The sequence below is a fragment of the Anastrepha obliqua genome, chromosome 4 (genome assembly GCF_027943255.1).
Source record: "Anastrepha obliqua isolate idAnaObli1 chromosome 4, idAnaObli1_1.0, whole genome shotgun sequence".
Taxonomy (NCBI): Eukaryota; Metazoa; Arthropoda; class Insecta; order Diptera; family Tephritidae; genus Anastrepha; species Anastrepha obliqua.
The window spans coordinates 79,136,428-79,159,246 of record NC_072895.1 but is presented as its reverse complement, the minus strand read 5'-3'; the positions used below and the strand labels follow the sequence as shown (position 1 = coordinate 79,159,246).

The 22,819-nt window shown below is 37.2% G+C and overlaps 2 protein-coding genes across 2 annotated transcripts; one reads left to right on the top strand and one right to left on the bottom strand.

Annotated features, from left to right (window-relative positions):
• The first annotated feature begins 954 nt into the window (after nt 1–954).
• On the top strand, nt 955–1,899 carry LOC129244235 (uncharacterized). The gene is made up of 3 exons (XM_054881849.1): nt 955–980; nt 1,041–1,236; nt 1,294–1,899. Coding segments are annotated over exons 1-3 (804 nt in total). The 5' UTR covers nt 955–978.
• A 1,046-nt stretch (nt 1,900–2,945) lies between these two features.
• LOC129244234 (uncharacterized) lies at nt 2,946–3,628 on the bottom strand. Its single transcript, XM_054881848.1, has 3 exons — nt 3,446–3,628; nt 3,072–3,391; nt 2,946–3,010 (listed from the first exon to the last, which is right to left on the bottom strand). The coding sequence occupies exons 1-3, from the start codon at nt 3,556–3,558 to the stop codon at nt 2,946–2,948; spliced, it is 498 nt and encodes a 165-aa protein (XP_054737823.1). The 5' UTR covers nt 3,559–3,628.
• Between the last annotated feature and the right edge of the window lie 19,191 nt (nt 3,629–22,819).

Here is a 22,819-nt window from a genome sequence, read left to right as displayed (position 1 = left end):
AAACTTTTGTATGAAACACCTAATAACAGGAAAAGTTTTTTTCTAATAGCGGTCGCGCCCCGGCAGACAATGGCAAGCTTCCGAGTGTATTTCCGCCATGAAAATGGTTTGCGGTTCGGAGTCATCTTAAAACTGTAGGTCCCTTTATTTGTGACTAGAAATATGACTACTGGAATAAAAATTCGAAGAAAAGGTAACTCCAAGATTTTTAATTTCGTAAATTGATTATAAAGCGAAAATATTGTAGATATTTTATAACTCGTTGGCATAATTTGGCGATTTTTTGTGTACGTAACTTTGAACGTTTAAAGTCAGATAATTTTTAATGCACCAAAAATATAGGCCATCTTTTTCAATCTGAAGCTACACTTCATCGACGGGTCCTTTTATTGTAGAAAAAGCTTTCAAATTGTCAACTTATAGCAAAAAATTATTATAGCAACAGAAAAGCAATTACTTGTACCGTTAATAAATAATATAAAAATCAAAGTCCCTCATATACTCGCTTTTGGGACCTCAGATAGCCTCTTCTGAGAAGTTTGCAAACGTTACAGCTTCTATTTTCGCAGATGCAATACTCACTCAACACTGCAAGGTTAGTACACATAGATTCATTGGCAAAACCGTCAACTTTGTTGCAAAATTTAATTTTTCCACTACAATAATTTCAAAGAGTTTGGAAACTGAAGATAACTTCGTCATAGGCCTACAATTGCAAACTTCATTTTTATGCAAACTTTTAAAAAGAGGGTTAATATCCACTTTCCAGTAATCTAAGCAGGGGCCGAATCGTAACAGTCGTGAACGAGCAATTCGTCACGCAAATCGGATTATAACTATCGTGAACGTGTCATCGCTATCGTTATTCGGTATGATGACAAACGTCATCGAGTAATCGAACAACTCGTTCGTTCGAATTGTCATTCGATCGGTTATTTATAAACGTAATTCCGCAGAATTTCAAAGCATTAACGAAAAATGTAAGAATAACTAAAATATATGTAAATTGTGTAACTTTAAATGAAGTTTTATAATTTCAGGACAAACTGTAATAAATTAAACAGCAAGCAGAAGGATATAATGGCTCATTTCATGAGTGAGCACACAGATTTGGCCAAAAATTCCTTGCCGAATTGTGCACAAGGAAGGTCGACTGCCAACCGACTTTGGGAAGAGCTCAGCAAGCAGTTAAATGCGGAAGGACCGCCAATAAAAAATGCGAAGTTGTGGAAAAAAGTTAGTACATATATTATAATCATGTTATCAAAATGAAACTTATTAGTTTCTTTCTAGGTGTACGCAGATCAGAAGTATAATGCGAAAAGAAAGTTGTCCTTCAACAAAAGTTCAAAAAGGCAGACAGGCGGAGGACCTTACCAGCAGAGGGCTTTAACTCCAGCTGAGGAGCTAATAGTTGAAGCTGCTGGTCTTGAAGCATCTGTTTCAGGAAACCGCATGGTGCAAACATACGGTAGTTCACAACCTGCACCAGTCGCAGTTGCTTCAAGACCAGCATCAAGTGCTTCGGCCTCAAGCAGGAGTGTTCCAAGTCGTTCCTCCTCCAACAGCCCTGCTTCCTGTACGCCTTCTCGTCTAGTCGTTCCAACTCCACGAAGAAGGACAACAAATAAAGCTTCGCTGCTGGAAGAAAATATTAAATTGACAGCAGATCACCATAAAGATATGGGGCAGAAAATAGATAGGCTGCTTCAAATTAAGGAGAGGCAATTAGAGATTGACGAGAGGCAGCTTGAAATAAGCGAACGACAGCTAGCTGTCTCTAGCAGGATTTTGGCGATGAAGGAGGAGAAGCACCGAGCTATAATAGCTGTTAAAGAAATTGACTTAAAAATAAAGAGCATTGAATTAAACCAATTGAAGGTCAAAGAAAAAAAATAGTGTCCCTCCTTCTGAATTAAAATCCATTATATTCCAAATTTTTATTCAAGTTTTATGTAAATAAGTATATATGTAATTGAAGTTTTATTTAAGTTTTTGTAAGTCTGTATATATTTAAGTTTTATTTAAGGTTTTTGTAAATATGTACATATATATGCATTTGAATATTTATTTCAGTTCTTTTTAAATAACTATGCCTGAAGTTTTGTTCAAGTTTAAATTAACTAAATTTTACGTTTTTAAATGGATTAAATGAAATTGATTTTGAATAAGTATCCATTAGTGTTTCGAGTTATTTTATTTTATTTAGGTCGGTTAGCATTATACTTCAAAAGCAGATGGTTAACAAGATGGTTATGTCGAGTTCATCAACGAGATTTTAATTTGATCTCTGATTGTTTGGCCGATTCTAGTATACTGGCCTTCTCCAGACACCATGTCAGATGCGGTTTGACTCTCTGAATTTGTTGCTGTAAAGCTCACATTAAATTGTATACAAATGTTGTGAAGCGCTGCACACACATTCGCAAACCTAGCCACTTTTATAGGATCATATCTTCCTCTTTTGTTGTATTCTAGGATTCTCCACCGACCTTTCAGTACACCATTAGTTCGTTCAATGATGCACCGTGCCTTGGAATGAATTTCATTGAACCTTGCTTCACCTGATCCGTCCGATGGATTTCTGTACGGTGTTATGCACCACGGCTCAAGTGGATATCCAGAGTCCCCTATTAAAAACAAACAACACGTAATTTAGCACAATCTAAGTCAATTGTAATTATATATGTATAACACATACCTAGCAGCCAGGCATTGTCACTCCTATTGTGCAAAAAACGATGTTCCATAACCATTCGTTCGTTTGAATGCTTCCATATGAATGAGTCGTGGGCTGCACCCCCATATTGGCAGTTTATTGCGAGAATTTTCGTAGTGTGGTCGCAAATCTAACAAAAACAACCTTAAAGTAACATTCCATCTCTTTATTAAAAAACTCACCAACATCGCATTTATGCTATGAAAACCCTTCCTGTTGAAATATATTACATATGCTCGTTGACCGTGGGCTTTTGTAGTCCAATGTGGGTGCCATCAATGCATCCAACCACTATTATTAAAAAACGAACATTAAATAAATTTTTCACAGCTAAAACATGGATTGAATTTACCTCCTGGAATTTGATAGTTCTCAACAAACCACTCTTTGCACCTTCTCGAATCATCTGGCTCAAATTTAATATGTTTAGGACACAATTTGGCTTCAATTTCTTCCAAAACATTGCCCGTTAATTTCGAGACAGTGCTCTGGCACATTCCTATCAAATAGTCATTGCCTATTGCATGCTGATAGCCACCACTTGCGAGTAGGCTGAGACACGCAGCCAGTTGGAGCACCGCCGGAACAGCTTTTGTGTCTTGGCAATTTATATTTATGTTATTTAAAACATAATTAAATGCTTCTTTGCTTAAGCGAAACCTTTGGATAAACCTGTAAGCGAAGGATATTTTATTACCTATTTTTCGTCATATATTAAGTACTTACGCATTGTTTGATAATGCTAGCGGATTGCTTTTGTCTCGAAGTTGTTTTCGCACAACTCTTTCATTATTTTCTTCATCGCTGGAACTTAAATAAAAGAAAATACTCGGATCCATTTAAACTTTTTATATTTTCGTTACTTTCTGCGGTTTATTTTGACACTTCAAATTCTATTGTGACTTAAAAAAACGAAGAAGATGAGAAAAATAATCGATAAACAAAATTACAATTACGATACATCTTCTTCCGACTGTTACGATCCCAACTCGTTCATTCGATTATCGACTCACGTTATTTGTGTTCGAACGATTGTAGTTTCGTTAACGACTGTCACGATTCGACCCCAGGTCTCGGAAGCTAAATACATGTGAAAAAAAAGTTTCAAAGGGAGCACTGAAGCAGACTAGTTTTTACACAGCATGGCTGAAAAGCCTCATATCTGTCTTAACAGACACTTTTAACTTGCAAATACGATGGGAACATCATTAAATGATAAACTTAGGAATACAAAACAAAACGATGAATTTGCCTCAAAGTTGAAGTCTGTTGAGAACATGAAATTGTCCCGAGTAAAATTTAACTTAAAAATTAAGCAAAAAGATTGGCGATGCCTGCCTTGGAGACGAAAAGCCAAATGCATTCCTCAGCTTTCTTATAAAAAGCTTATAGTTAGGCGAACTAAAGGATGCCACTAAAGAAAAAGGAAATTGAAAATGACCTAAGGCTTCTTTGACATGACAAAGCTCCCGTTAACGATCAATACCTTACACTGGCTTTTAAACACTTAGTCCTGTGGTCTACGTTTAGCTGCTTCGGATTATAATCTAAATAAATAACTGAAAATTAATTAAATAACTTTTATTACTATATGTCTAAAATTTAACAAACAAGCTTTAAGAAAAAAAAAAATAATTGACGGGTTCGAATGAAGCGGATGAAGAAAAAACATTTTGGATACTATAAATAAGTTTATGAAAGATCTGAAAAGTATATGAAAAAAACACAATTTCACAGTTTTATCATAGTATCCTTGTCAGAACACTTTACATTCGAGAAGCTCTAGTATCTAAATAAATGGCAACACCTATAGTTGTATTTTATTTGCATCATGGCGTAACAAAAACGGTGATGTCACTACAGCGGTGTTTGCCATAATTTTGGCAAGTACGTTTCTAGCTCGTCGTCCGTTTAAAAAGTCCTCTTTAACAACATGTGCTTGTTATTATTGTTCATCGTTTATCTCTTTTATAGTTTTCACAAGGAGAATTCATTCTCTACCATAACTAAATTTACAAAAAGGCAATCATTTTATGTCATTCGCATTGGTATCATAATTTGAAAATTTTATATTATTTTCAAACAAGATGTGAAAACTTTTGTGCTAATCGTATAGAGTTTTCCATGCGAACGCTATAATACTTACGTATGTTTATCGATATGAACACACATATTCTAAAAATTAGGATCGAGTTCGCCTATTAAACTCAGAATAGAGCTGGGTTAGATTGAGCGGCACATACGCTGCGCGCTGTAGGGCTGCATTCCGGGAGAAGGTGCATTGGAGTCTCCTGAAATAAGTCACAGAAACGAGTGGAGTCCATAGGCCTAGTAGACTGGTAATCATTCTCAGTTTATCCTTGGGGAAGGTTATGAGTTTATTTTGATTGTACCCTCCCATAATTTGGTACCATAAACCTTCCTTAGCCCTAGAACTCCACTTCTAAGTATCTCCTTGTTTTGTGTTTTGTCACATAGCAAGGAAGGGCTGTGACGGTGCGTTCCTAGTAGATTAAGTTTCTCGATACATTCAAGCACCAGTGAGGACTTGATCTCACAAGACGATAGGGTCATGAGTGCCGCTCAGAATTCGCATAGACAGGTGGCATACAACTCCGCTTAGAAGTCTACGCATCGGCACAGTGCGCTTGGTTGTGGGGCCGTAGATCCCAGCGCCTATACCCTCTGGGGTCTTCGAGCCATCTGTGTACCAGTGCAGGGTACACTTCTTTCTTTTTAAATGTAGCTCTTCTCCATTTTTACTTATCGTTCAATTCAATTCTGAACTTATTTTCGGATTTGATGAATTTAATATAGTAATATCATCTCTGTATAGCTTGGTATATGGGAACTGCAGCCCTAGCACTTCCATGTGCTTAGATGATATCACTTTTCCTCTCCCGAAGCCTTCCCTGGTAATATTTAGCAGGGTACGCTTGGCTGATTGCTGAATAAATATATGAAGCGATGTCAGCTCAAGCATTACCTCCATTGCAGCTGTAAGGCAGGTCCGCATCGCCCCCGTGATGCATACTCATGCTAAGCACTGCCCTCACTGTCGACAGAGTGACTCTCGATGCCCAAGCGCCAGCTCCATATGCCATCATTGGTCTTATTATCATGATGTACATCCATCTTAAGATTCATGGGCTACAGACCCACGTAGACTAAGCCAGCCGAAAATGTGAAGCTTAGTTGCTGACAGTCCCTTATTATTATCAAACCACAACAATTTGGCCACTGATTATAATTTTCCGATTTTAAGTTGTATAATGAGTACAAAGTTTCGATGATTTTTAAAATGTTCCACTATGCAACACATTATAGCTAAAAAAGTAAGTAACAAAAAAAAAAGAAATATTTCTGTATGTGCACGTAAATGTGTAAGCATCGATTTAATGGTAGATATGTTTGCCTTGTGGCTTGGTGGCTTGTAAAGATCACTCATCAGAGTCTTCCCTTGGGAACCGAAATCAGTGACTGGCGCTACATCACCGCACATACATACATCAGCAGATCAGTGAGAGTGATCGGGGAATAATGCTTTGTAGACACATACATACGACCAGTGCATTTTAACTACCTTTTTCTCATTGGCTTTTTTATATTTGTTTTTTTATCCCTGAGCAGCCGGTGGTCGGCGGTGAACATGTACATATCTTGTGATTATTTGTTTACTTGCATGTTAAGCACCCATCATTGATGCCTTAAATGGTTGCAAATCTATCATCCTTGGACCTTGGGCACTTTGCAACACCTTAATGTTGCACCAGGCATACCTGCCACCACCTTCTGCTGAGTCGGCGGTTGTGAGTGAATCTAGAGCAAAAGCTGCCTAAAGCAAATGAACTTAAGAGATTTCGAAGATTAGTTAAAGATCAGTGAATGCAACGGCGGAAGGTGCACACAGCAACTCAACTATCTACTTACGTGAGTATGTATGGGTGTGTGTATGTACAACAATACGAGTAGGGAATGGTGTTCGATTTCTGTAAGCAAAATGTCATGTTTGATAAATTCCAGTGCAGTTGTTGTTTTGCTGCCAGTAAGTTATTTTAAATGTTTCTCGTTGTAAAACAGGGTGACCATCATTTCAAAAACAAAGTCTTCGTCACTACTATGATTTTACCAATATATTACTTTCACTGATGTTTAAATGTTTTTACTGTGCTTTTCATCTTCAATCAACTTTTGTATGCATTTGTTTGAAGATTGAGATTTATTAGAAAAATAAACTAGTCAAATAAACCTAAAACTGTGCGAAACGCCTGTTCGGCACTGTTAAATGTGAATGATAAATTTCCATAAGACGCAACTTCTTGTCTTCATTACTGGATGATTAAATTTTTAGTTTTAGTGAATCACACTTTTGGCACGCGTTTTTTCGAAGCGTATGAAAATTTAAGTTGAACTACGTATGGAATATTTTCCTATAAGTGCACTCCTTTACACGTGATGTATTATTGCCATCACATTTTTTCACATACAGCTCATGCATTTTTCAGCACTTAGATATTTTCAGGCGGCCGCCGTAGCCGAATGGGTTGGTGCGTGATTACCATTCGGAATTCGCAGAGAGGTCGTTGGTTCGAATCTCGGTGAAGGCAAAATTAATAAAAAACATTTTTCTAATAGCGGTCGCCCCTCGGCAGGCAATGGCAAACCTCCGAGTGTATTTCTGCCATGAAAAAGCTCCTCATAAAAATATCTGCCGTTCGGAGTCGGCTTGAAACTGAAGGTCCCTCCATTTGTGGAACAACATCAAGACGCACACCACAAATAGGAGGAGGAGCTCGGCCAAACACCTAACAGAAGTGTACGCGCCAATTATTTATTTATTTTACTTAGATACTTTCGACCTGATGTGATCTCGTGTAATGGCTCTCACATGCTGGAAAGCTCAGAATATGTTCTCGTACCACTTTAATTTTTTCTTCATCTGTTTTTCTAGATGAACTAGCCATTTTGCCACGACCATCCGTTCCAGGTGTTTTAGCATTTAAGACACGGCTTAATCTTCCGTTAGATATTTTGAAAGTATCCAAAAAAAAAGCTTTGCAAACAGAAACTTCTGAATTCCGTAAGTTTAGATGAAACTTAAAACTACATTTTCTCATATATCCGTCGTAATTTCTGGGTCGTCTTTGTTTTATTGATTGTTTTCGAACCAAACTATACACAAACAAATTTTGTTTTTCGAAACTTGCTAATTTCCAAAAAGAATCAAAATTAGCTGTCCTATCTTCCTATCTGATTCCATTTATACATTTTTTGGAACAAAGGCAATCTTTATTTTCGAAAAGTTTACCACTCACATTCTTAGACTCTTTTGTTTCATATTCGTCTCCACCATTTCTCTCCATTTTTCTTATATTTTGTGCATAATTACGTTGATTTCGTGTCCTCTTTCTAGATTTCATGTTGTAAAGGGTTCCGAAGTCACTTTTAAAGTATGAACTGATTCATCTGAAGACGATATTATTCTTATTCGTTTCCATTTCTTGGGAGCATTACTTATACTTCTTCGCCGTATAATGTCTACAATTAACTATAAATAGTACGTTTTTACATTAAAATGATTACTTGATCATACCTGAACCGATATCTGAAGACATGACAAATTACTAATTATTTTGCCAAACTTTGTGAACAGACTTATACCACTATCAAAAAAAACAGTAACCGTATTTTGTTTACCAACCAAAAAATAAACACATTTTATCGAGTTAATTTTGAGGGCATGCTGCTAACTCTTCATATTTAATTATTTTGTTAGGATTTGATATGAAATAGCTGTTAAACTAGATTTTTAAAATTTTTGACTTATACCAGTATATATGCCTTAGTTGCAGCTAAGGTGAAGTATCGACTAGAGGGCAAAGCGGTAGATACAATAGTTGTCTCGGCCTATTTTCCCTGCGACTCTATTCTGCCTTACCCTACAAGGGAGGCTATGGAAGTCGTAAGATACGCTGAGTCCATCGGATTAGGTCTTGTTGTGGGATGTGATGCAAATTCACAAACACACGAAATGTAACTTCTGGGGGCATAAGCTCTTGGACTTCATTCTGTCATCTCGCTAAGTTATACAGAACGCTTGCACCAGCCCGACTTTCGTAACCAGCAGGAGACAGGAAGGGATTGATATGACACTATCAAACTACAAAATATCAGATCATATCATTGAATGGAAAGTTAAAGATTCCTTGTTGGACCATCGTTATACAGAGTTTAACCTTGCGACCGAGAAAACCTTGACACCAGTAGGCCGAAATCCTCGAAAAGCGGATTGAACTCAATATGATGATCTCATTAAAGAGTTAATTCTCGATGTTCCCAAACTCTGGACAATATTTGAAATTGATGAAGCCACAAACTCAGTAGGGCGAATTTCAATTGAGAGTTATGAGAAGGTGTGCCCGGAACATAGGAGAAGAGAGGCTAAGGCAGTCCCTCTGTGGAATGCTCAACTTTCAAAACTCCGAAAAACTTCCAGAAAACTTCTCAACAAAGCTCTTAAAACTCAGTTGGAAGCGGTCTGGACTGCCTACGGTTAACTGTGGAAGGAATATGAGAAGAAAATTAGATCATCTAAATTTGACTCTTTTAGAACCTTCTGCAGGGAACTGGATGATCGGAAGAGTTCAACGAGGTTGTGCAAGGTCTTCCAAAGGGACCGGGCGGCTAAGCTGTTCTTAGTCGCAACCCTCTCAATGTCAGACAATACGCTTACCAAAGTGGAAAATCTTGTGAACCGCCTTTGCATGAGGGCGTCAGCATCATCGAAAGGGGTTGGAAACAAGAGAATACACTTTTGGTGTGCTTGTGGACATTGAAGGAGCTTTGAACAATGCTATCTTTTATGCTATCTAAGTGCTCTTCTATTAGATGGATTCACTCAATGCTATTCTAGAGACAGCTTATCACAGAAGGAGGAAGCGATGATGGAGTCAAGGTGGATTTTAAGAAGGACTGCCCACAAGGCGGTGTACTCTGTCCCCTGCGTTGGTGCTTTGTTGTGGATTCTCTTCTTAATAATCTGTAGGAAATTGGATACATCGAGCTTACGCGGACAGTGTATGTGTACTAATCTCAGGACCGTCACTAGTTGCACCTTTGGCACGACATAGGGTCTAAGACCGACGATAGTGTACTGCTTGTACATCACCCGAAATAAAATACAGATAAGTGTGCGATTAGGTATCACAGGGTGCAACATCTGGCTATGCTCTAAATGCCATCCTGAACTTGCCACCTCTAAATCTTCAACTTCGGAAGGAAGCAGCGAAGGCGGCGTACATATTCAAGAAGAAAACACTGGCCACTGTCAGATTTGCTACCAGCTGTCGGAGTGACTATTCTCAATGCCAGCGACAATCGGGTGCCTTACGTTTGCTTCGCTAGGAAGTATGACGTTTTAATCCCAGATAGAGATCAATGATTAAGTCCAGAGAACTTATTAACGGGATTTCACGACACTTTCTACACCGACGGATCCAAAACCAGCAATGGTAGCGGATCTGGATGGTACTTAGACGAAGACACTAAGTACTCTTACGCTAAAAGGCAGATGGCTACGGTATTCTTAACGGAAGTCTATACCATCTTAAATGTAGCATACCTGCTAATTGAGAAAAAGTGGTGGGGTAGTAGTATTAGAATTTGTAGTGACAGTCTAGCTGCACTAAGAGCCCTTGCTAACCCACGCTGCTCTTCGAAATTGGCCGGTGACAAAATCGGAAAGTGTTCAAAATACAACAAAGTTTGTCTTATTTGAGTGCCTGGACACTGCGATATTATAGGGATCGAGTTGGCTGATAAACTGGCTAATGAAGGCCCTGAACCCTTCCTAGGGGTGAATTCTGCATCGGTTTAATTATGAATTGACGTCTTCATAAGGTCTACCCTTAGAAGATGTTGGTCTAAATTGGGCTCTTGCAGAGTGGCTAAGTGTTTTGTGAAAGAACCAAACAGGAAATTAGCGACCTTTCTTCCCAAAATTCGCAGAAAGGATCTGAAAGTACTGGAGGTGTAATCACAGGGCACAACGCCTGTGGTCAGCATATGGCTACAATGGGAATCACCAACGACCCAACATGCCTGTATTGTCGTGAAAACGAAGGCACTGCAGAACACTTTCTCTGTAGCTGCCCGGCGTTCTCTAGAACCAGACTTAGGCTGTTGGGGTGCAATGTTCTGAGCAGGGATAAAGTTCATACTCTTCCGTAGCTCTTAAGATTCATCAATGAATACAAAAAATTCGCGGAAGAGCGACCTCCAACTAATTAGCTCGTCCATATAATATCTATCCTTCCAATGTAATCTATCTGGGTGTAGTATATACAATGGTCTTCTTGACTGAGCGTTTGGACTTGTCTAACCCCTCACAAATCTAATCTAATCTAAGTATTTATGCACAATAGACCGTACAGAAAAATAACGCAACACAATTTTTGTTGGCCGAACGTACGAGTTGGCATTTACATTTTTCCTTATATCTTCGGCATTTACAGTTGGATCTTAAAGTACTATAGTACTACCCAAACTAAACCTCCTACCGTCGAATTGCAATCCCACTGGTACTACCGTTAAGTATTTTGTCAGCAGGCAGTTTGGCCCCTAGATTCAACATCTGTTGCTGTCCTGATGCAGCACGTCGAAAGTAGTATCTGCTTGTTACCACCAACTGTTTAAATCAGGAGAGAGCCACAACTGTAGTATCAGTGCTCACCCACTCGCCATGTCCCAGTCCATAACATAGAAAAGTAAGTTTCTAGGTCTGGTATCGTGTTATTTTTTCTTGATGACATTGCCATCAAACTACAAGACAAATGTTATTCAACTTTGAGGTCCTATCACAAAATTATTATTTATTATTTCTGGCAAAGTGGAGTTTTTTAAATAGTATATGGGATTGACCTCTTTCGTTACGGCTGTTACAAATGTATATGTATATTATATATGTATATTACACATTTGTAACAGCCGTATATAATAATAATAGAAATGTACGCCAAAATTCGATTTTGATGCGCGCTGCTGGTGCAGATGAGTACCAAATAAATATATGGATGGTACATATGGTCGCCAGGCGGCCGCCGTAGCCGAATGGGTTGGTGCGTGATCACCATTCGGAATTCACTGAGAGGTCGTTGGTTCGAATCTCGGTGAAAGTAAAATTAATAAAAACATTTTTCTAATAGCGGTCGCCCCTCGGCAGGCAATGGCAAACCTCCGAGTGTATTTCTGCCATGAAAAAGCTCCTCATAAAAATATCTGCCGTTCGGAGTCGGCTTGAAACTGTAGGTCCCTCCATTTGTGGAACAACACCAAGACGCACACCACAAATAGGAGGAGGAGCTCGGCCAAACACCTAACAGAAGTGTACGCGCCAATTATTTATTATTTTTTTTTTATTTTTTACATATGGTCGCCATAGCCGAGTGGGTTGGTGCGTGATTACTATTCCATAGTGCCGGCCCTAACAAGCAAAATACGTTTTTTTTCAAAATTAGCTTTTTCACAACGTAATTTTCATCAATAACAACACAATCATTCCAGCACCGCTCTAAGTGGTATTGATGTACTTTTGTAGGCGTCAGTTTCAGGGATAACATCTTCATTCGAGCGAAATTTCTTACCGACCAGTATTATTTTTAGATTTAGTCCCTGTTAGCCAAATCTGGAGAATACGTTGGATGTGGGAGCAATTCGAAATTCTGTTCATGCTATTCAAACACTGCTCAGAAACACGAACATGTTCTTGTATTTGGGCAACAATGAGGAATTAAATTAATTATTTTTGACCCATTGTTTTGAAAGTAACAATAGTAGCGTCACTCTTACCACAATAACTCATGAACCAATGAATAAAATATTTTGAAAATTTAACAGCTCTCATTTTAAGGTTAGTACTAACTGAAAAACAGGTGAACAAAATAAAACTAGCACTATCTATGTGTTAGGCCCAGGAATTTTTCAGCTCATGTGTTATGTGTACTATGGGCCCCACTCTACGCCCTGTTTCAGCTGAAATATATTCCCATATTTGGTCCCATATTTGGTCCCATATTAACCTGTTAAAATTTATATAAAAACTCCCCTATTCGAAAGCCGTGGCGAAAGGGTTAAACTAGCCTAGAACAATAAAACATTTTTTTCTGAATATAAAAAATTATATTTCGGCAATAATTTGACGTTCATGTTTCTATTTTTATTAGGTAATATGCTGTTTTGTTTTGAGCTAGGATTTGTTTTGTACAGACTTATTGTTTCTTAAAAAATCAAGAATTCATATAAGTAAACTTACACTTTCCTCATTTTGTTCATAACCGAACAGTTTCACTTTTTTGTTGCAAAATTATCAGCTGGTAGATCGATAAATATATATATGTGACACAGTAATTTTCATAAAATCCTATGTGATGTGATTCAAAGCTTTGGCACACAACATTTCACTTTTGTGGGCTTTGAGGAACAAAGGTGGTTTTCATGCATAAGAAAGTTTATAAGTGTAAGCGCCACTGATCTTGTTTTCTTCAAAATATATGTATGAGCCCTTTTGAAGCTTTTTGTGATACTTACTTCTTCACCCTTCAGGTAATAAGTGGCGAACCAAAAACAAGTCTTCTGCTTTGACCAGTCTAATATGAATAAATTCATGTATCTGTGTGTCTGTGTGTATGTATGCATATATAATTATCTTTAGCGCAGGCCGATACGCATACGAAAGGTGAAGAAACACTAACAACTACCGCTAGTGCATGAAACTTCAGTGTGATTAATGCTGTAGATGTTTTTAATGTTCAATGAGATGATAATAGCTCTTTACCATCCAATTACATCCATGCTCGGTGGAGTCAAATTGCCTGGCTTTAAGAGAACAAAAAAGAAAGAGCTCTCAAAAAATTAGTTTAACTTTTTCTTAGGCTGTGAAAAACTTCTATCAAAACGGCACACAAATTATAGATGCTGGTGTTAAATTACGAAGCTTAACGGTTAACAATCAAGCAGCCGAATTTCATGTTGGCCGCTGTTTAATTTTCAAACCACATTTGGTACGTGTTTGGCAAAGGGCGTTCTGACAATGCAAATCCGAATTGACGTGGAGGCATAATTAACATGTTTGGAAATGCTGCTCAAAGTGATAGATTGAGAGAGAAGTGTACTTAAGGGTATGTTGCTTTTTAAAAGAATTATTATAACCCGTTTTGCAATAAAGCTTTTTATATGTGGATCTCTTTCCAATGACAGCATTCTACATACTCAGATATATATAAGTGTGTGTATAAATTTAGATTATTTTTAAGCTAATTCCTCTTACAGTAGAAACAGCTTAAATCAGGTTTTACAATTCACGAAAGAATTATGGTCAAATAAAAAATTATGGTGTACAAAAATATAAATTAACAATTAGCATGAAAGTTCTTTCACAAACACCATTCATAAGAAAAAAAAACTGAAGCCTAGTTATAGGCCCTATAGGCTTTTCTTTCCGTTCCACATTGACAAACTATGGCCTTGACTATGGTATGCCACCGAAAAGTTTGTACATTCAGCGCACATAACCCCTTAAGTCTCCCTAATATCCACTTAAAGCGCTTAATTAGTTGTGTGACCCAGCCAAACATGATTTAAAGACTGAACATTATTTATATCTTAAAGCCTGTTTGTAATCACCTCAAAATTGTAACTATCGGGCTCATTTTTTGATAAGATTTCCTGGCATTGCCTGTTTGGTTTCCTTAAAAAAAAAATAAATAAATAATTGGCGCGTACACTTCTGTTAGGTGTTTGGCCGAGCTCCTCCTCCTATTTGTGGTGTGCGTCTTGATGTTGATCCACAAATGGAGGGACCTACAGTTTCAAGCCGACTCCGAACGGCAGATACCTTTATGAGGAGCTTTTTCATGGCAGAAATACACTCGGAGGTTTGCTATTGCCTGCCGAGGGGCGACCGCTATTAGAAAAATGTTTTTATTAATTTTGCTTTCACCGAGATTCGAACTAACGACCTCTCTGTGAATTCCGAATGGTAATCACGCACCAACCCAGATATAATTTAGAAAATGGCGAGCTAAGGGGAATACTTTAAGGCTCTGCTGCACTAAACATGAGGTCATCTTACCTGAGCTATAGAATTCTGAGCAAATGGAGCAAATGGTTTATATCTAAGCTTATAGTATATCGGCGAACAGTGATTTTTTCAATATGCGCGTATAGACAGCTCAGAGGAGAATAAGATTGTGTCTCTAATTTTTTTCCGTAACAATTCTGTTGGAATAACTTTCCACCTCTTTATTTCTCAAGTGAAATTTCAGTAAAAATTTGTTTCATATCCAATATTTTTAACTCACGAGTGCTCTCAATACTCGTAACACGCACATCATCGCGCTGAAAAATGAAGTAGGCCTGAGGATAGGAGCTGATTTCACACTCGAAGTGTGCGTTTTTGCTTTAATATATCGGTTGATTTTTAGCTGCATGAGAACTATCGATATCGATAATTATGGTTTGACAGCTGAGAATGGCAAATGTGTGGACACTTCTGTTCCGTAAGGCTTGGCGAGCTATCATGAATCGTTTAACGCCAGAACAACGTTTCCAAATTCTGAAATTTTTATTTGAAAAAAAAAAGAAAAATCTGTTCGCGAAGCGCATAGAGCACTGGCAATATCAGCGATCCTTACTTATTTCAAGATTATCAGCTAAATATCGACGATATTTGGCTCCAACAAGACGGCGCAACTTACCATACGGCACGCTCAACAATAGATTTATTACAATATTCAAGCCGCCATTGACGCCTTTCGGCCAGATTTATTGGAAAGAGTAGTCAAAAGTTGGACTGATCGAATGGGCTATGTAACTCGTAGCCGCCGGATATCATATTCAAAAAGTAAATGCCATGAAATTATCCACCAGATTGGAATAAAAAATCCATTCCCACAATATTTCTGTTTCATATGATCATTTTCAATTATCAAGCTCTTAAAAAACACCCAATAGAAAACCTTCGTTTTTTTTCAAGAAAAATGATATAAGGAAATGGTTAAAATTAAGATGTCATTTTCTTCAGTAGCCCATAGTAACATACTTTGTCGAACGCCTTGGAGATAGCAAGGAATACGGCGGGGCAAGTTTTTCTTTCTTCTAAAGCGTTTTCAATTATTCGAACTATCTAGATCAATAGTCGAATGTTTCGTGTGGAATCCAAATTGGTGCGTCGGTATAATTTTTTTAATTTTCAGTTATTATATCAATCCGTTTGATCAACAATTTTTCCACCATTTTCGATAGTATTGGGAGAAGTGAGATAGGTTTGTATGATGCCACGTCGTGGGCGGCTTTGCTTTGCTGTTTAAACATAATGATTTCCGCTGTTTTCCAATATATTGAAAAATATTTTAACTTAAACGTGGTGCTGATGACGTTCGTGTAAAAAGGGCTTCGAAAATTGGTTCATACGATTTCCAAAACAAAAATTTATTTCAAAATAATCATAAACAAGATATGAACATCTTAAAGAAATTTCAACACTGAATAAATCTGAAAGTTACTGACTTTTTTTTTAATTTTTTCAGCTTACGTTTTATTATACTCAAGACTGTAAATAAACCACAAAACAATCTTATATCAGAAAAACCTAAGACCATTCTCAAAATACTTGGATCGCAAGGCATGGATTTGCTAGTTACAGAAAACCTTCATTTATGAATGAATAATATAATTTTGATGAATTTAGTAACCAATATGTCATCATAAGGGATACAACTATCAACTTTCCTGATTAAAAATTTATTTCTACTCTTATTTTATTGCTCATTACTTTGATTTGGGTATAACAAGGGTTCTCATGAAAATAATCTTCCATTCCTAGTTGTCTCAAAATGAGGCAATGCATATTAGTGGGATCCCTACAAATATATATTTAAATTATTGGTTGCACTCAGATAAGGACTTCAGCACAAAGCGATAATAATTCTATTTGACCTTTCTCTTCATTAAAAAACTAAAATTAAAAATTGAAATGTGGGGCTTATTTAATCCGCCGCCGAATATTGTTGTGGTAGTATACGTTTTTTTATTACTTGACCTGCAATAGTAGGTGCAATTCAGAGTAAATAGGCATACCCTTAGCCCAACCACTAACTGTGTCCGATTGGTGTTATGTATATTTCAGCAAACACAATTTAAAAAGTCGAGAAAATAATGTTGATGGGGAATGATTTTCGCATTGCAATTTTCATGCCTTTTAATGTATCGGCACATGGGCAGGCATGCAATATAACACACACATATGTGAGTGTATTTGCTTTGCCGACATGCCGAATGGGCAATGTTCGAAATGTCATCAACAAATGCAATCACTTTTGACCAAATGGAAACCACTTGGATTGATTGGTTTCCGTTGAAATTTTGCCATTTCCCCCTTGCTCCACCTCGCAGTGGCATAATCAATGCGTGACCGCATCATCAGCAAAATCCGCAATACGCACACTTTGTCACAAACACACTTCCATATTCATTCATACACATTTGCGCATACATGTCATATACAGGCAAATAGTTGTGCAGCAGATGACTATTTGGGGTTTTTTGAATCTTCCAAAATGAAAATTGTAATTGACACCAGCAATGACGGACCTGAATTTTGACTTGTGCCACAACCAAACAAATTGGGGTAGTCGGAAAATGACAGTGGCCGGGCATTGACGCGCTGCTGATGGCCAAGTTAGGAAAGCGCTAACAATAATAACGAAATCACTATAATTCAGAGCAACCGCAACAAACACAAAACAAAAAAGCCGTGCGGATGGGTGCACAAAAGTAGGTGAAAAAACAGCCTAAAATATTTCGCCAACCCATCTACATACATTAAAAGCCATATACATAGACATATATACATACACACATTTGCACAGAAGTTCTCAATATACGTGGGCCAAATGTAGTGTCTTCATGTATTTTTGAACACTTTTGCAATGTATGCATGTGCACGTGTTTATGTGCTCAAAAATTCACCTGCAATGTAATCATTGTGTTGGAAAAAATGCGAGACAAAACTGGGCAACGAAGGCAAAGAACTGCTGAATGTGCACGTTGAAATTCCAGGAAATCCCTTATGCAACAACGCCCAAGAAAATGATAGCTGTTCAAAAATAAAAATAAAACAAAACGTCTCTGAAGGTGGCAAATACGAGTATAGCGGAATCGTGTGTGATAGACGCTCCTTCGTATCAACTGAACCGTAAAATGAGAAGACGACATGTAAGCGAACTCTGAACATGATTAGAAATTGTAGACACACATACATGTCACACACATGTATACTCGTGAGTCCATAAGTGCTTATAATATAATATTTACGTGAGAATGAACAATTTCTAGAGATTTTCGACATGAATAATTTCTGCAAAATTGAAGCTACAAAAATATTTGGCAAATTTGGCAAGTAATATAGAACATCGGAAACTTATAAGCTTATAGGTATGTACATAGATGCGTTCAAAAAGTATCGCGAATTTTCCGTTTTATTTATTTATTCATTAATATCTATTTTGTCCCTTTCAAAGTAGTCCCCATGAGATATTATGCACTTGTGCCAACGTTTTTTCCAATCTTCGAAGCACTTCAAAAATATTTTCTTTTTTATCTTGTTCAACTCCTCCTTCGATGCCGACTTCATCTCGTCAATCGTAGCTTAGCCTCGTCCTTTCATGGGTCTCTTCAGTTTCGGGAACAAGAAAAAGTCACAGGTGGCCAGATCTGGGCAATACGGTGGCTGTGTTGTTTTTGGCCAAAAAATCGCGCACAAGCAAAAATGTGTGAGCAGGGGCGTTATCGTGATGCAAGAGCCAATTTCTGTTCTTCCAAAAATCCGGGCGTTTAACTTGCAGGTATTATTCCTTATTGATCGTTTTACCCTGTGCCAAGAACTCATGATGTACAAAGCCTCTGCAATCAAAGAAAACGGTAAGCAAAACTTTTACATTCGACCTAACTTGGCGCGCTTTTTTGGTCTTGGTTCGTGCGGCAGCTTCCATTGAGATAACTGAGCTTTGGTTTCCACGTCATCACCATAAACCCACGTCACCAGTTAAGACCTTCTGGAGCATATTTGGGTCGTCGCGGACAGAGTCCAACATCTTATTAGCAATGCTCATGCGATGCTGCTTTTGGTCGAAATTGTGCAGTTTCGGTATGAATTTTGCGGCGACCCGTCTCATGGGCATATCATTAAAAAAAATCGAATGCCTGGAGCTAATCGATGTGTCTAGGTCATCAGCAACTTCTCTAATGGTGATTCGACGATTGGCCAATACCATTTTCTTCACTTCATTAATTTTTTCGTTGTTGTTGTTGAAGTGCTTGGGCGTCCGGCACGCTTTTCGTCGTTCATATCTTCTCGGCCTTCTAAGAACATTTTGTACCACCGATAAACATTGCTTTGGTCCAAAGTAGCTTCTCCGTATGACACAGTCAACATTCGGAATGCATCCGCGCACCTAATTTCGTTTTTCACACAAAAATTGATACAGGTTCTTTGATCTATTTTTTTGAATAGGTAAACATCGAAGACGAGCAAGCAAAGCAGCTGTCAACAATTAACTGAACATTCAAAATGGCCGAACTTCGAATTCAAATGGCCGACGAATTCAAAATTCGCAATACTTTTTGAACACACCTCGTATATCTATTGGTATGCCCAAAGTATGTACGCACAGGTATGACAACAGTTGAAAAAATATCTTAAAGCTGATTGCAGTTCCAGAACAGTTGTGGTTACAACAGCCTTTTTGAATGTATCTGACTCAAAAACTTGACTCGCAGAATCTTCGCTTTTTGGCTACTCGAGGGCCGTATACATAGTAAAACATAGAGCTTGTTGGAATGATTTTTTTATTTATATTTTTATAATCTGGTGGATAATTTCATAGCATTTATTTTTTGAATATGATATCCGGCATATGTCCAACGCGGCTACGAGTTATATGGTCGGTCCAATTTTTGACTACTTTTTTCAATAAATCAGAATAAAGTGTTAATGCGAAATCTAAATTTGATTGCTTGTATTTTTTGTAATCTTTATTCTTCGCATTTTTCAGTGGCATAATCTTGAATTAAACCGGGAGTTTATTCTGCTTAGGCAATTTCTTGGAACAAAACTTGAAAGAATATTGGAGATTCGATAAAATACTATGCAAGATTTCAAGATTATTTTTTACAACCATTCTATATTGCTTATATTATTATTTACTTCCATGACGTTATTAGGTAAGAATGTGCAGCTAAATATTTTAAAAATTCATCTTCGGAACAATTATATTTTTCAAATAGCAATTTTTTGATACTTTCTTTTTTTTCGCATAACAACGTCATTTTGATTGTTTTTTACCTCCGTTTTATTATTTTCCATTTGTATTTGTTCATTAATTAGGTTGGAAAGTTGATTATAAATTTTTGTATTATATCACATATAATTCATTATTAAATATAAATTATATATATTAGACGCCTTAGAAATTGAAGTTTTTGGGTAACTAACATACGAAGTGGTTGGTTTCCTTGTGGACATAAAACATCAAAATGGCATACAATCTTTTCCCTAATAGCTGTCGTCGCTCGAAAGACAATGCAGATGCAGTTATGCTACGAAATGTTTTTCATAAAAACAATGTTTCCCCAAAACTCACTCAGTGATTTGACATCTCATGACGAGAGGCTACCACATTACAGCACTTTTCTATCCTTCCAACATTGCACCGAAGTCTTAAATTTTTCGAAACAGTCTTCTTCTATCGACCTCAGGACACTTTCCGCTCTCTTCGTTTTTCACTGCACAGCTCGCGTTAGATCTAGTGGATAAGGCGGTGAGACAAAAAAGCCGCTATACATAAGCGAACGCAGGCTATGGATATACTCACTCGTGTTAGAAGCTATATAGTAAGTAGCTGGATTCGAAAAAGAGGAAAGTTTCACGCTAATTACTAATTTTTCTGTGGCAGTGCCAGTCTAGTTATTTAGTAGCTATAGTTAATTATCTTGAAACAACTGGTGTAGATTTGCCGATATACATAGAAGAAACACCTAAGCAAACTTTCGGACTCTCTTTCTACTGTACGAACCATAAAATACTCTGTTTGCCCAAATATGTATACGCATATGGGCTAACGTGCACAGTTAGTATTAAATTTCTAAAGACGATAGGACATCAGTCATCAAGTAAAGATATTCTACACTTTCTGCATTCGATGCACAAGTCAAAACAAAATTTTATTTTTGCCTCACAATCACGGTCCAGAAATAAATAAATACATTACGTTACCCAATAAACATTAGGCTTGGTAAAGAATTCGAAAATGATTGAAAAACGAATTTCATTTTCAAATCCCTGCTTCGTTATCCAATGTATTTTACCATCGTTGTGAATTCGAAATCCAGTTCATTCTCGATGAAAGCGAGTGGCTGCCTTATATCTCCTTTCGAGAATGAGAGTAATATAAATTAAACTATAAACAAAATTATTAAATAACTTACATATTTATATATGTAAATAGCGATCAATGAGTTCAAAACTTAATATTAGTTAGTTAGTTTTGAGATTTTACAGATCGGAGCAAGAGAAAAATAGTTTGCTTTAATAGATAGAAAGGAGGTAGAAAAGGCAAGACTTTGTTGGGCACATTGATACATATCTGTTTAAGTAAATCGGGTCTATCAATATAACCACAGAGTAAATCGTAGACAAACATAAGTTCTTCTATTTCCAATCGCTTTCACTTTGTTAAACTAACAACGAGCATTACAAGCAGTTAAAGGTTCTGCAAATTAAAGCCATTGATAAACGAAACGAATAAGTTTACGTTTTCATATTATCGAACTCAGGGTCTGAAGGATCCAAGGGTATTATTGAGATTCATTAAATATTTCGGATATCTTCACATAAATACTGAATTAATATAACAAATACGATTAACAATAGTGAACTCAGAGTCAAACACAACACCCATATCGACCAAATCTTGAACTGAGGTGAACTGGTGGCTTATAACATTATAAATTTTATGAATGAGGTATATGAAAACATGTATTAATATTTAAAGATAAATTATTTCTCCGACTGAACGTGTGTTGGCTGCATAGGTAAGTCTGTGAAATAGTTTAAGATCATCCGCAAAGAACAGTTGTTAATGCCATTTAAAATATAAAAAAAACAAGTAAAAAAAACTCCAGGCCACTGCCAAGTGCAATGCAATGAATTTATTAGATTTGTGAGTTTCGATTTCAACAAATAAGATTGTGTTATAGAGACAATGTTTCAACCAGGATGAAGAAGCCGAGTGCAAATAGAATGAGAAACTTTGAGAAAGCTTTTGAGAAGTCAATGTTGATGCTGTCTACCTGAAACCCACTACTGAAAAATGGGACACAGTATTTAGAAAATCCTGCTAAATAAGTAATAGTTGACCGACCACAAACAAAGCCATGCTGATGAGATTCCAATAGGCGCTTAGTAGCGAATGAAAGTTTTTCTTTAAAAAGTACTTGCAAAAGCTTGGAACTTTTACTGTTATCTATTATCGAAGGTGATGTTTGAAAACGGGAGTCGGTTCTACTTTACCAAGCCAAATTTTAATTGGGCAAAAACTTAAATAGTCTTATGTGTGCACGAGTATGTGTAAATATATGTGTGTACAATAATTAACTGGGAAATACCATTTTATTGCATAACTGCATCGGAGTCAGTCGAAAAAGCTGAAATGTAAATTGAAAAAATACATGCCATTCTCGAGCATTTCCCATGTATCTCCCATATTAATAATACAAACATACATGCATATTAGGCCGGGTCGATTTGTGAGGAGGCAAAAAAATCGCCCATTGCTCTGTGAAAATCATATTCTAGGGATCAAAATAAGAAACTTTGCCGAAGGAACCATACCTCTAAAACGAATTCTGATGTCCCCCAATTCGGGTCGAACTTTTTAGTTTCTTTTCTCATGTAAAGGCCAAAAATGGTGATATTTTGAAATGATTGTATGGGGAACCCCCCAGGGGAGTTCCAGGGGGTGTGCCACTGGCATGGGTGGGTCGGCC

Excerpts from the sequence above, each read along its gene's own strand:
- LOC129244235 (XM_054881849.1), top strand. Across the intron at positions 1,237-1,293 it reads ATGCGAAGTTGTGGAAAAAA|GTGTACGCAGATCAGAAGTA; the intron begins GTTAGTACATAT and ends GTTTCTTTCTAG.
- LOC129244234 (XM_054881848.1), bottom strand. The coding sequence starts at position 3,558 with ATGGATCCGAGTATTTTCTTTTATTTAAGTTCCAGCGATGAAGAAAAT. Across the intron at positions 3,392-3,445 it reads CTAGCATTATCAAACAATGC|GTTTATCCAAAGGTTTCGCT; the intron begins GTAAGTACTTAA and ends CTTCGCTTACAG. Across the intron at positions 3,011-3,071 it reads GAACTATCAAATTCCAGGAG|TGGTTGGATGCATTGATGGC; the intron begins GTAAATTCAATC and ends TTTTAATAATAG.